Source organism: Tursiops truncatus, chromosome 15 (assembly GCF_011762595.2).
Source record: "Tursiops truncatus isolate mTurTru1 chromosome 15, mTurTru1.mat.Y, whole genome shotgun sequence".
In the NCBI taxonomy this organism is placed as follows: Eukaryota; Metazoa; Chordata; class Mammalia; order Artiodactyla; family Delphinidae; genus Tursiops; species Tursiops truncatus.
In genome coordinates, this window is record NC_047048.1 from 82,861,316 (window position 1) to 82,875,425 (window position 14,110).

Below are 14,110 nucleotides of genomic sequence, written 5' to 3' on the forward strand. Positions count from 1 at the left end.
TTACAGGTGTTCAGGCATCACATCCATGGCTCTTGGGTGAAAGTTCTCGGTGAGCAGCCAGAGCTCAACCGATGAGGTGCCAGAAGGAGGCCGAGCCAGGCGAAAACATAGCACATGGCAGGAAGGCCCATTCAATTCACGAGGGAACCCAACGTGCGAAATCCTGAGAACCCTGCCTTGTTCTGGTAGGATGATAACCTTCAGATGTGCCTGGACCAGCTCCCCACCCTGGGCAGGGGCTGTGAACTTGATCATAGAAGGATCTGTAGCTCCCCTCAATACCTGCTGAGCCCTTGCTGGGCCCCCCTGGGCTGTTTGGGGGTTAGGGAGGCAGTTATACAGGACACACTTGGTCTCTGCTTGTAACAGGGAAGAACCTTTCGTGGTCTCTTACAAGTTCATCACTAAAGGGATGTTGCCTGTAAGCTTAAAATTATGCATAATGGCCCGTCTCTGGAAACCCTCCCTCTCAGGTAATGAGCATTAGGCTAAAATACCTTTTGCTCACAGGAAACTCCTGACCAGGCCCACCTGTGAATGACTGCAGGAAGGAAGAAAGTAACACATTCCCTCCGGAGGCTGATGGGAACCAGGAAGTGTTTGACTTTACTCCGTCCCCTTTTAGTATGAAAGAAGCCTGAATTCTAACTCAGGCAAGAGGGTTCTTTGGCACGTGAGTCCACCATCTTCTTGGTCTGCCAGCTTTCCAAATAAAGTCGCCGTTCCTGGCCCCAACAACTCACCTCTCGATTTACTGGTCTGTCGTGTGGCCAGCAGTACAAACTTGGACTCAGCAACGTGCTCTCGTGGTCAAATAGCCAAGATGGACATTAAACTAATGAACATGAAATCAATAGCTAATTATAAATTCTATTGAAGACTATGGCAGAAAAACTAACAGGAAACCTAACAGGTGAGTATAGAGGATGGGGCCATGAGGAATGAGTAAGAGTTCATCAGGGAAAAGTGTGGCCTCTAGAGGGATTGGCCTGGGAGGCAGCCCTGTGGTGGGAGGACAGAAAGAGACAGACAGAACTAGAGCATAGTGGGGCAAGGGCTTGGCATGGTGTGAGATAAGCGGAGACCAGGACTCTGGGGTCACAGTTGAGGTTTTATCTTTCATTCTAGACGCCACTATGACATTAAGCAGGGCAGTGATGCGAGGCCCCGTTTGCTTAGGGGAGCAGGATTAGTGGATGCCTGGAAACCAGGGAGGAGGCTGCAGAATAGGGTGGGCAGAGTGCAGCTGGCCTGGAGCCCAGGGGTTAGAGGTGGGCAGGACAGTAAAGGCTCAGAATCAGAAAATGTTCCTTTTCTCCCTTTTTCTTCCTGGGGTGTCCAGTAGTACTTCTTCCCTGAAGACATTTCCAAAGGGACCATTTAAGGCAGGCGTTGGCAAGCGACAGACCGTGGACCAAATCCTCCTGCCGCTGGTTTTTGCAAATAAAGTTTTATTTAAATATAGCCACGCCCATTGATTTACATATCATCTACTGCTGTTTTCATGCTACGGCAGCAGAGTCGGGTAATTGTAACAGAAGTTGTCTGGCCCTCAAAGCCCAAGTGACTTACTATTGAAGTCTAAGATATTTACTGTCTGGCCCTTTACAGAAAATACTTGCCCATCCTTGACCTAAGCAAAATGCGTCTGGGACACATTTTCTAAACACAAACCTGTCGGCTTAGAATCTTCCCAGCGTTTAAAACGTGTTTAGTTCCTGTGAAAAATGCTAAAGTCTGCATATTTTAAAATTAACATTTGCATGTCCTTAAGCGTTGACTGACATTATTTAAGAATCTCATCTTACACTTGAGGGTTGGAAAGTCAGAGTTGGAACTTGGGCTTTGAAGATGTTGGGCGATGTTATTTGTCTAAATTTAGACTGTGATGCTAAACTCTCCGGATGCATTATTTTACCGTTTATGTCTTCTCTCTGAAACACTGCTTTGTCTCCGCTCTGTAAAATAGCATCTTTAAGAGGATGCCTCTGAAACCAGCTTTTAGTCTTTGCAAAGCCTTTGGGCTTCTTGCAAAATCATTTTTATGAGCGTTTGCTTGTGTGCAGATACAGAGCATCCTACGAAACCCAATGGCGACAAAGCCGATTTTCCAGATCCTTCCTTTTTCCTTCCCTGACCCCGTCGTCTTCATGTTTCCACTCCTGGTTCTAAGCTCTGTGCAGCCTTTTTGGATCCACTTGATTTACAGATTTGAGCTGATTTCACTTGGAGAATTGGCCATATGTCTGGCAGACACCCGCCACCATTGGCAGAATTATGGGGTTGATACTAAACAGATGGGCTTTCTAGTTAGATGTGCTGTTTTTTCCACGATACATATGAGGGAAAAAAGAAGCCACTTTTAATAATGTCTTGATTTTTCCACTGGTGTCAGAGGCATGAAGGATGCCCATTTATCTAGAGTTAATTTCAGCATCATTTCCGTGTAGGAGACCTTAGGCAGCTGGAAGAGGCTTAGAGACTTGGGAAATTTTGAGACCCAACCTCTGCTAAGATCTTAGAGAATCCCGTTACCCTTGGAATACAGATATCGGGGAAAAGAGTGTTACATTCCAAAAGTAAATTGTCCTTAGCACTACTTAGCAGGACTACGTTGAAAGTGCTTAATCTCGGGTCTAGTGCTCAAACTCCCTTTGACAGCTTTGGTGGGGCTCTTGCTGTCTGGGCAGCAAGATGTAAATGCGGGTTGGCTGACCCATCTGTTTAGGAAAAGCTGGCCAAGCGGCTGAACGGGATTGCTTTTACTGCAGGACTTCTCAGAGGCTTTACTATGGTAATATATGGCGGCGCTCTTCAGAGAAGGCTTTTGGTGTAGGTAGTGTTTTCCCAAGTGTCTTCATTCACAAAGCATCGCCCCTGCTAGGGTTCCGTGGGACATGCTTTGGGAAACACTGGTGTCGTGCCCAGATGGGGAACTTTAGGTTGGAGAACTTGGGCTCCAATGCCGGACCCACCACTTCCCAGCTGTATGACTCTCCACACGGGCCCCCCATAGCCTCCACTTCCTAAACGTAAAATGGAGCTGCAAATGTAATCCCTGCCTCCCGGGGTTGTTTGTTTGTATTGAACATCCAAAAGGATTTGGTGGCCTCCCTGCGAGCATTCAAAGGTATGTTCTCCTACGAGAACATACTCCTGCTGTTCCATTCACAGTATTCCAGGGGCTGTTATTCACTCGGAAGCTCAGCCAGGCTCTTGAGTTTCCTTCTGTATGTTCCTTAGCACCTCCACTAATGGGGAAGGGAGGGAAAGGAGATGCTGTCTGCTTAGGGGGTGGCTGGGAGAAATGACGGGGCAGCATGGGGCCAGGAAGTTGCTTAGGAATTATAGTTATCCCCCTCTGGCAGGGGGCACAGAGGTGGCTCAGCTCTTTGTTCATTACCATTGACCCGCGTTTTGATTCATTTTCAGTTTTTGTATCACAGGATCAATCTCTTTCATTCCTTCATTCATTCACTCGGGTCCCCGGCACTGTCCTGGGCACCTGAGAAGGAGGAAGAGCCCGCTGTGGGGTCTCTGTTTCCTCCAGCCTGGAAAGGCAGCAGTTTTTCCACCCCAGGGGGCTGTCAGCGTTCACAGCTTCTGATGCATTCGCTCGCAGAGCTGTAGGGAGGACTCTGCAGAGCTGCTGGGAATAGAGCCGCAGACCTTGAGGAATTCTTTCCCCCTTGAAGTAAATGCTCCCGTCTTGCTAGCCCTGCCTCCCCTGCCACACCCCCTCCTGGAAGCTGTTCACCGGTGGCCCTAGTTCTGCGTATTGATCAGTGCTCCCCACCTATCCTGTGCTTCAGTCATTTCTCCAGAATTTTCCAGTAGGAGTGGAGAGGGTCGAACCAGGAATACTTTTACGTCTGGGAGATTTCAAATCCATTTCGTAACTTTGGTTTTGGAGGTCAGGACCCATCCAGGTGGTGGGTCTATTAAAACACCCAGCACTTTCTTAGAGGACAGCGGCCGTCAGGCCACATCTCTTGCAGCCTGGCCGCAGCCATTGGTCTTTTGACCCTAAATGCCGTGATTTTAGTATACGTGGCTTTTTTTTTTTTTTTTTTTTGCTGTACGCAGGCCTCTCACTGTTGTGGCCTCTCCCGTTGCGGAGCACAGGCTCCGGACACGCAGGCTCAGCGGCCATGGCTCACGGGCGCAGCCGCTCTGCGGCGTGTGGGATCTTCCCGGACCGGGGCCTGAACCCGTGTCCCCTGCATCGGCAGGTGGACTCTCAACCACTGCGCCACCAGGGAAGCCCAGTATACCTGGCTTTAATGCTCTTCTCTCCTCCTTCACCCTGTATCCCAGATAACAGTGCTGTCATCATCTGCTCTGGGGTTAGGACGAGGGCTTTGGGAGCAGGTGTCCTGATTTCCAAGCCCACTGTGTCACTTTAGCCGCGTGACCTGGGAAAACTGTTTCCCATCTCTGCTTCCATTTTCCTCATCATAACGAGAGTGATGACGGTAACGACCTGCCTTCTTGGGTCTTGATGGGACAGGAATGAGCTGATTCACGTCAGGTGCTCAGGACACAGCTGTCACACAGTAAGTGTCCAGCAGATGCTGCAGTTGCTGGTGACAGTGGTGACAGAACAAACCTTGGTTTCCTTGACTCTTCTGTGTGTGTTACTGGCCCACATTGGTTTCTCACCCAGCTCTGGCGAGGACTCTGCCTCAGCAATGTCTCTGGATTCCCGTCTCCCTTCTCTGCTGTCCCACTGCTCTCGCCCTGCCTGTCCCTTCTCAGTGGGCCTCCTGGCCTCTGCTTTGTTCCATGAAGCGGCCGCCCACACGGACGTTCTCTGCGGGGCTGATCTGGTACCAGATCCCTCAGTGATTCCCTGCCCTCAGGGCTCCTATCGCGGCCACATACAGCTCTTCTTGTCTGGTCCCCAGACTGCTGTCCATCCCCTCCGTCGAGAAACCAAGAGAGCTCCAGCCTAAGGGTTCTCAGGTTCAAGTACACAGACCCATGCCAGCAAATTAGGAACACGAAGGACAACACAGGCTTGCTCTTTTTTCATTTATCAATATATTTATCGATATATCAATAGTAAAGACGCCTTTCTTACTTTGAGATGAGCTTTTCCTATTACTGTTAGTCGGTGGTGATGATGATGATGATTTTGTTTCCGTGTGTGTGTGTGTGTGTGTGTGTGTGTGTGTGTGTGTGTGTGTGTTGGTCGTTAGCTGGCACCGTGGGAAGCTGGTATCTCCCTGTGGATCCCCGTTTTATACGTGGAGATTTTCCGGGGCTCTGAACCTCTGACTGGCGGTGGCAGATCTCGCTCCGCTGCTTTACCATCATCTTCCAAACACCGTGTGCGATCACGCTTTTATGGGTTTGCGGCTTTTATTCAATTCCTAGTCCACCTCCAAGGCCCAACTCCAAAATCACCCCCACCCGCGGTAGCCTTCTCCGAGTCCGCCCGCTCCAGGCAAGAAGAGTTACTTCCCCTGCGGTTGTAATCCTCCATCCTGGTTCCTCCTGGTGATTCCGTGCACCTTGATTTTCTCCGTGGTCAGTGGGCCCACTAGGGCAGGGGGGTGTCCAGCACCTCTTTCTTCTACCTCATACCTGGCACAGTGCTTTGTTTAAAGAAGCTGGTCGCTCCGTATTGCCAGATGGATTCTTTGGGGGCAGGGAAGGACTCACCGAAGAAATAGAGGCCACACTCTGTTGACCCACATCCCCACTTCCATAGCTCGTATCACGTTCTGAAGGCGTCTCACTAAGCAGGCGAGCTTCACGCAGAGCAAGACAGCGTGTCAGTGTGCGTTCACTGCGCTGTCTCAGACTCAGCAGCTCTGGCACCCAGCAGGCCTCAGCGGATGCTTGATGAATGAATTTGTGAGTGAATGAATGAAACAAGCAAAAGGTCCTGTTCGAATATTGTCTGATACGGATGGTGCCTGTCTTCCCTGTGAGGCCAGCCGTGCAGCACGTGGCACCTGGTAATCGGGGAGCGGAGCTTCCTTTCCACTGTGTTTTGGGGAAGGTGACCTGGTGAAGTGGAAGGAGACAGGGCCGGGTCAGGGGATAGAAGATGACGAAGCAGAAATGCCAGACATCCCTGAGGCGAGGACTGTGGAGTCAGGTGGACGGGGACCACATCCTGGCTCCAGCCCTGGCAGCTCAGCATCTCAGATTCACAGGTCACGCAGGTGTTTATTAGAGCACTTCCTGGGTGCCAGGCGCCAGTAAAGATGCCAGGGACCCATGACGAGCAAGGTGGCCACGGTCCCTGTTCTCATAAAGCTTAACGTTGGTTCCAGTGGGAAAGATAGATGATAACAATAAATAACAGATCCCAGGATGATATCGGAGGGTGATCAGAGCTAGGACGGAAGGGGATATTAGGAAGAAAGGAGTTGGCCCTGAGCCAGGCATGGAAGTTAGTCCGTAAGCTCAGTGCCCTCAGCCATGGCATTGGTGCCCTTCACTGCCTAGAAGTGCCCGACTTGTAGGTCTGTGGGATCCGTTGATGGCGTGGTGGCAGTGGGTCCTGGGGGACGAGGGCCCTGACTGCCGTTAACCTCAGAGGGGACCGGGAGAGGGCTGGAGTTGTGGAAGGGACCAGAGATGGGAGGGGCTGGAGCCGCACCTTCAGCCCCAGGGCGGGGCGCCTGGCCCATCCGTCGTTTGGGAGCCTGGACGGCCTCCTGCCTGCCCTGCAGCCGCACGTTGTACTTTCCCAGCAGATGCGGGGAAACATTTGTCATTCATTAACTGCTAATGCTTCACAGGTGGCAGAGGCGCCCCTGGAGCTTCAGAGGCTGCAGGGGTCTGCTGATGTGTTGGATCTGGGAATCCTCCCTGATGTGGGAAGGAGGTTCCCGGGCAACTCCAGGGACGCTGAGCGAATTCAAGGGCTGGGGATAGAGGGTGGTGGCGGTCCCCCACCCTCCCTTCTCTCTGTGTGACGCACACGTACAGGTGCACGCACGCCCTCCCATATAGGCACACGCATGCACATATGCACACACCCTCTCTGCTAGACACGCGCCTGCCCACATTCACTCCCACCCTCCAGTGTGAGTGGGCCACACGGTACCCAGGAGGGCCCGCCCCCCCTCTGCTCCCTCGGACCCCCACGCACACCGTCGGTGACCCATTCATGCCCTTGGGTGGCTTGTAAGTGATTCCTTCACTGGACGGAGCATCTCTTCTGAAATTGCTGGCCTTGGGTTATGAGTGACGGCCCTCGGGAGCCCTCACCCTGCCTGGCCCTGGGTCCAGGCAGGCGGAGAGGGCGCTGGAGGTGCAGGCTTCAGACCTCTGGAGCCTGTCCCCACCTTTGCTCCCCCAGTGACAGCAGGCCCCTGGGGAGTCGCTCAGACTAAGGTGTCTTCCTGGTCGCGCACATTGGATATTTGGTAGATGAACAGATCAGGTCGTTTGAGCTGAAGAGACCCAGTCGCTCCTGCTGAGTTCTGAATCAGGTTCAAGCCCCTGCGTGCCTCCCCAGCTGCATCCGTGGCGCTCATACCCTGCGTTCTTCCTCCAAGCCCTCGACCTCGCTCTTCCTCTGCCTGGGACCCTCTTCCCTGCCCCCGCTCCCATCTACACTGCTGGCTCCCTTTCACCCAGGCTTCTGCTCCAGTCACGCACTCAGAGCAGCCTTTCATAACCCTCCGTTGCCAGTCAGCCCCCGCGTCTCCCCCGGCTCCCTGAGCAGATGCTGGGTTCTGTCCATCCGTCCTCACGTCTGGAAGGATCTCCTTCACCACATGGGTTCCTACCTTGTGTGTTCTGGGCATCAGGGATTCAGCTGCAAACCAACCATCAAAGGCAGACCCTGCTCTCAAATTAGGGAGGTGACTGAGCAAAAGGCAAACAAATAACGCGTGTGCGTCTGTGTGTGTGCGTGTCTGTGTGTGCGCACGCAGACATACACACACACACCAGGTGATGAATGTGATGGGGAAAGGTAAGGAGAGGAAGGCAGCAGGGAGCTAACTATGGGGCGAGCAGGGTTGGTTTCTTAACGTCCCCCCTCCCGTTGTCCGTCTCCCGCTGGCCGCTAGAAGCCCCACAGAGGCAGGGATTCTTTCTGTTCACCTCTGCACATTCTCCTCCTGGTGCGATTCCGGCACATGGCTGGTGTCAATAAGTTTTTGTTGAATAGATGAATGAATGAGTGAATGGATGAGTGAATGAATTCTCAAGGGGAGAGTGGTGTGCAGTCTGTTCAGTGGTCGGCATGCCCCGCCTGTGCCCCAGGCTGTGCGGCGAGGACGCAGGTGTGTCAGAAGTGAGGTGGGAACCACAGTACCTGCTCCAGCCACTGTGGGGAGGGAGCAGGGAGGCAACGTATTAAAATAGTGATGGTGGGGGCTTCCCTGGTGGCGCAGTGGTTGAGAGTCCGCTTGCCGATGCGGGGGACGCGGGTTCGTGCCCCGGTCTGGGAGGATCCCACATGCCGCGGAGCGGCTGGGCCCATGAGCTATGGCCGCTGAGCCTGCACGTCCGGAGCCTGTGCTCCACAACGGGAGAGGCCACAACAGTGAGAGCCCCGCGTACTGCAAAAAATAAATAAATAAAAAAAAATAGTGATGTGGAGGGAGGGGGGAAGGGGTGTTGAGGAGGGGGCCACAATGTCCCTTCTGCCCACCTCCCATTGGTTCAAGCAAGCCACATGGTGAGCCCCCAGGTAAGGACTTGGGAAATCCCCTGTACCCCCTATTCCCCCAGCAAGGCCGGGGTAAAGGTGAAAATGCAGGGAGGACAGTGGTGTCAACACTTCAGCCCCAGGTAGTGAATGACAGAGCCAGGGTGTGAGCCTGGATCCCTGCTTCTGGTAGCTGCATCCTAACAGTTACGACGTTCTGGTTTCCATAACATGCCATAGATGCTAATGCACAATAATGCTGCTGATGAAATGGAACAGGGGGCTAGTGGGCAGGGGTGAGGTGGGCGGGGCTTGGGAGCAGATTTCCGGGACCTTTACAGCCTTGGCAATTTTGTCCTAAATGAGAAGGGAGGCCACAGGGAGTAAGCAGGAAAGCGATACGATCAGACTTACATTTATAGGGGTTCACGGGGACACCAGTTAGAAGGCTTGTGTGAGCATCTGGGGTAGAGATGCTGGTGGCCTGGACTAAAGTCACAGTGATACAGGGGGCAGATGGAGTGAGGTTTGGGGTCTGATTTGTAGCTTATTCTATGTGCTGCTCCTTTTTGCTTTGGCTGCCAGGAAGCTCAGAGCCACACGTGGTGTCTCTAACCCCTGATGCGGTGGCTCTGTCCAGACTCCCCTTCCTCTGGATTTCCTCAGACACTCATTTGTCTTGTTGGGCATGTGTTTCTGATAATGGCTGCCCATCCTTTGTGGAGTGAGATGAGATATAAATAAAGCGATGACAGTTCTTCCTCATCTACGTGCGTATCTCTGGGGATCTTCGTCTTTATCTTCAAACCAGCCTGGAAGCTTGGGGAGACCAGGCCGTTTCTTTCTCCTTTGTGCCAGAAATGCCTCCAGGACAGTCAGCTTTTCTGGGGCCACGTGGCACCGGCGGTTCCACTCCCATCTGGCATCCGTGGGCGGAGGAAGGAAAGGAGAGGATAATAACACGCAGTGAACTGACTCTTGAGGAGAGGAGGACCATCTGCATCCTGCACGCCTGGAGTGCGGCGCTGGGGGTCGTGACCTTGCCCTGGCTCACTGACTTCCCCACCCGAACTTCCTGGGCCCCTACTAGGCACCAGGCACTGGGCTTACAGCTGAACCCAAGGTGGAAAATGTCATGGGCTTAGGAGCCTGGCTGGTTTGCTAAGTCCGCAGAGAGAAGTCCTCCAACGAGACCCCTGGGCTGTCTGTCCACACGAGGTTTCTTTGTGGACCCCCTGCGGACCCAGCCTCTGGTGTACACTTAACACTCAATTAAATAACAGCTGTAGACAGGGGCTTCCCTGGCGGTCCAGTGGTTAAGACTCTGCGCTTCCACTGCAGGGGTCGTGGGTTCGATCCCTGGTTGGGGAAGTAAGATCCTGCATGCTGCACGGAAAAAAAACAGCTGGAGAGAGTGGTTGGCTTCGTTTGGACGGTGTTGGTTTACGCCTCCTGTTGTGTTTCATCCATGTGTGTCCTGCTTTGGGTGATAAAGTTATATCGTCACCCTAGAAGCAGCTTAGAGATACGAGAGGGGCCTCTGGAGTCAGGCCACCCGAGGCCATCATCCCCTCGCTCTGGCAGCTAACAGAATGGCTTGTGGCTCCGAGCCCCAGTGCACCCATTTGTAAAATGGGTATAATAACAGGCCCCACCTCATAGATTTACTATGGGGGTAAAATGTTAGCACTCGGCCCAGAACAAGTAGTGACTAACTTTTGCTCCATAGTAATTATCGTATTACTTACACAATATAAATGATTATGAAAATGTCTACTGAGAGCCACCCGTGCTGGCATGGCATGTTAGGCAGAATGGGTAGACAGTTTCAAAACACAGATAATATTACTTCACGTGGATCGTAACATGCTATCGATAAACTGTGTATTATGTGTGTCTACCTGTTTCCAGACGTCATGGCCACCGTATGGTCACACACAACCCTAGGCATCAGGGATGATGATAAGCTTCATTTTCCAGATGTGGAAACTGAGGCTCAGAGGGGCTGAGTGGCTTGGGCTGCTGACGGGCACAGCCCTCTGGAAGTCAAACCTCAGGGGTTGCTCTGGAGGCTGCCGGCTGGGGCTGCCTGTCCCTGGGACGCCCGTCCCATGGGGCGTTGGGCTGGGTCTTTTGATGACCGCCCATCCCAGGTCCTGGCCCCTCCGACTGCTGGTGGCCCCCCCTGGCCTGGTCCTCGCTCTCTCCAGCCCTGCTGTTCCTGCATCTTTGGGTGTCTCTAGGGCTTCTTGGTTCTGGATAAACTCTGCCCCTTCTCACAGGCAGCAGGAGGTGAATTAACCCAACTGAACGTGGGCTGGTACATGATGGAACAAGCCCCGTCTCCATCGCCTGGCCCACCCTCTTGAGCCCCAGGCTTTGGAGGATCACTGGTGGCCCCAGGGAGGAGGGGAGTCACCTCGGGCCCCCCAGGCTGTCGTGTGGGCTTGGTCATCACTGACCGCCTCGCTGGGTTTTCGCCTTCCAGATGAGATGGACCAAACCCCCGCAGTGCGCTCTGAATATCTGCTCTCAGGGATTCGAACTCCCCCCGTGAGGAGAAACAGCAAACTGGCCACCCTGGGCAGAATCTTCAAACCCTGGAAATGGAGGAAAAAGAAAAATGAAAAATTGAAGCAGACAACGTCCGGTGAGCACCAGGGAGAGGGGGCCTGGCGTCACCGTCACCGCGCTTTCTGTGGCTGGTGTTGGGAGGGGCAGGCTGTGCTCTGTGGCCTGTGACGGCCAGGAGCCGTTCAACCTCCTGCGGGTCCCCTCTCTCCACCAGCCCTTCCAGGTCCCTGGTGGGGGCGGGGGCGGGGAAGCAGCTCTAGGTCCCACCCGAAGCCCACTCACGCCCAGACCGTAAGGGGCACACACGTCCCCCTCGACCTAGTTAAAAATGCAGACTCAAGGTCAGTGCAAGGCCAGGCTGGAGCTGAGGCCTGGCTTGTAACCATCTCTCCTTCCTGACCACACCGGAGTGGGGAGCACCCAGCCCTCCTGCACCTGGACCCTCACTTTGACAACCCTGGGGCCTGGGTCCCACCGTCCCCAAGAGCCCCCTGGGGGATTCACTCAGAGGGTCGGGGCCTCAGTTTGGCCTCGATACCGACGCTCGCCGGCTCCTAAGCTCCTCCTGAAGAGGCAGCTCCTACCTGGGCAGCCCTGTCCGGATGCCCTCCCACTAAAGGACCCCAGAGCTCCCCTCACTCACCTTCAGCTCTGTGGGAAGCTGGGTTACGAGAGGCTGGACCGCTGCCCCCGCCCCCTCGAACTCCAAGCCAGGAGCTCTGGCCACGAGACTGATGCAGGGGATGCACGTGGTGACGACAACACACTGGCCGTAAGAGTCAAAGCGACACAGCACGTTTCTAACAACGAAGTGCTCAGAAGCCCCCGTATCACAGCGCCCCTGCCCATGTCAGGAACGGGAAGCGGGATCAGATGGGCAGCCGCTGCCAGGGCCAGGCAGCAGCAGGTTGTGGGCTTGGGGTTGGAGCCCTGGCAGCCGGGCTCGGGTCTGGTTCCTGGGCGATGGGGTGCCCTCGGTGAAGCGGAGGTCGGTGCCCTGAGAAGCAGACCCCAGGGGAGACAGCATCTCGGCTCCCACAGGCCTGTTAGCTGCTGCTGGAAACGGTCAGCGAGGGAGCTGCTCGTGTGGAGTTAGTCCTGGGCCTCGGGGACCCGCCTGCTAAGTGCCCGTCTTGGGCTGTTGCCTCTGGCAGTCCCTGTGGTCCCAGCCTTGAAGTGGTGCAGACTCCCAGGCTCAGGGGATGGCAGAGGCAAAGCCAGTGGGGCGGGGGGCAGGGGGGGCTCCTAACAGCAGCAGGGGGTACTTCCACCCACACTTTTATGCAGTTTACAAACTTATTTTTTTAACTACCCAAGAAGTTGATGGACAGATTCTCCTCGTCAAGGATGAAAGCAGAACAAACGTCGATATTCGATGAACCTCGTGTGGCTCCTGTGTGCCAGGCACAGAGTAGACAGGGAGCCCCAGGCCCTGCCCGCTTAGAGCTTTCCGCCAACTGGGGGGCCAGGCGACAGACAAGCACGTGTGACAGTCACGACCTTGGCGGGGCTGAGGAGGAGGGGGGGGTGGGCGTTGCCCTGGGCTGAGTGGCCTGAGAAGGTCCAGGTGAGGAGGTGACACTGAGCTGAGACGTAATCGGTCCCCTGGAGGGAAGCAGGGAAGAGCATCGCAGCTGGGGGAACAGCTGTGCAAACGCACCGAGTTGGGGAAGCCTCACCCGGGCATCAGTGAAAGGCTTAGGGGACCAGAGCAGGGTGACCTCTGTGACCTTGGGGAGCCCCTGATGCTCTCTGGGCCGTGGGGTTGGAGGGTGAGCTGCGTGCTCTCGGGACCCTGTGTCCCTGGCCCACTTGGCACTGGGCTGCGGGGAGCAACCTGTGAGTTTTTCAGGATGCTGTGCGGGCCCTGCCGGGGGACTGAGGGTCTCCAGGTTAAGACCTGCAGCATCCCTGCCTTCGGGCAGGCATCCCCGTTGGGCCCTTTATCAGGCATTTGGAATTCTGCAGATAGCGCTGCACTTCATTTATTTATGCTAAACCGTTCTTTCCCCCCAGAGTGTGGGATGTTATTTATTTCAGCCTATCCAATCCCCGTCTTCACAGGCATCCTTGGTGAGGATGAGATGAAGTAAAAATAAAGATGATTTAGAGAGAGGAAAAAAAAAACAAAACAATGCAGACAGTGGTTTGGGCAGAGTGGGGACCGGTGACACCATGAAGGTGGCTCTCGGAAGCCTGAAGTCTGGGAAGTGGCATCTGAGCCCGTACCTGCTCTGGGAGGAGGGGAGGGGGGCTTGGGCCGTGGGGACAGGTGTCCTGAGTTGCAGACAGCAGCCCCTGGCAAGTGCCTCTTCAGGTCATTGGGAGGACTACAAGTCAGTGCATCTGAGCAGGGTGCTACCAAGGCTGCCACCAGCACTGGTCACAGCGCGGTCCCTCCGTCCTGGAGACCTTCACCCTCGTCCTGCTCGCCTCTTGTTTTTGGACTGGGCGGCACCTCCCAAAGCCAGAGTTCCGTTTCTCAGTTTTATCCACACTGCTGGCACCTGGAAATTGGATTGGAAATTGGACTCAGAAAGGAAATTATGTTCCCTTTGCCCCCAGTTGTCTTTTTCTCGGTATGTTTGGGTTTTCTATATTCATCCCTCAGCGTAAACACCCTCAGGGAAGCAGCCGTGTTTCCCCAGACGCCCTGCCCCCATGCCCTCTGGTTCTGGTTGATGCCACTCGCCCAGATGTTTGTCATCTGTCCCAAAGCTCTGGCTCTCAGGCAGAGTCCATGCCTGTCTTGCTCCCCTGTGCCCGGCACACAGTAGGTGCTCAGTAAATATTTTTTAATAAATAACTTCATGGTCATTGCCTGTTTGTCATTGGCCACTAGACTTTAAGCTCTGCTACTCGAGCGGCTGTTTCGTTCCCACGTGGGGCAGGGCATTCATACATGTGGGTGAC

At 54.4% G+C, this 14,110-nt stretch overlaps 1 protein-coding gene across 1 annotated transcript in view; it reads left to right on the top strand.

Moving 5' to 3' along the window:
- Window positions 1-14,110, top strand: part of PHACTR3 (phosphatase and actin regulator 3) — a 215,718-nt gene that overhangs the window by 107,361 nt on the left and 94,247 nt on the right. The window contains exon 2 of the mRNA XM_033839597.2: window positions 11,112-11,273. Coding sequence (XP_033695488.1) covers window positions 11,112-11,273 — 162 coding nt within the window. The remainder of the gene's footprint in view (window positions 1-11,111; window positions 11,274-14,110) is intronic.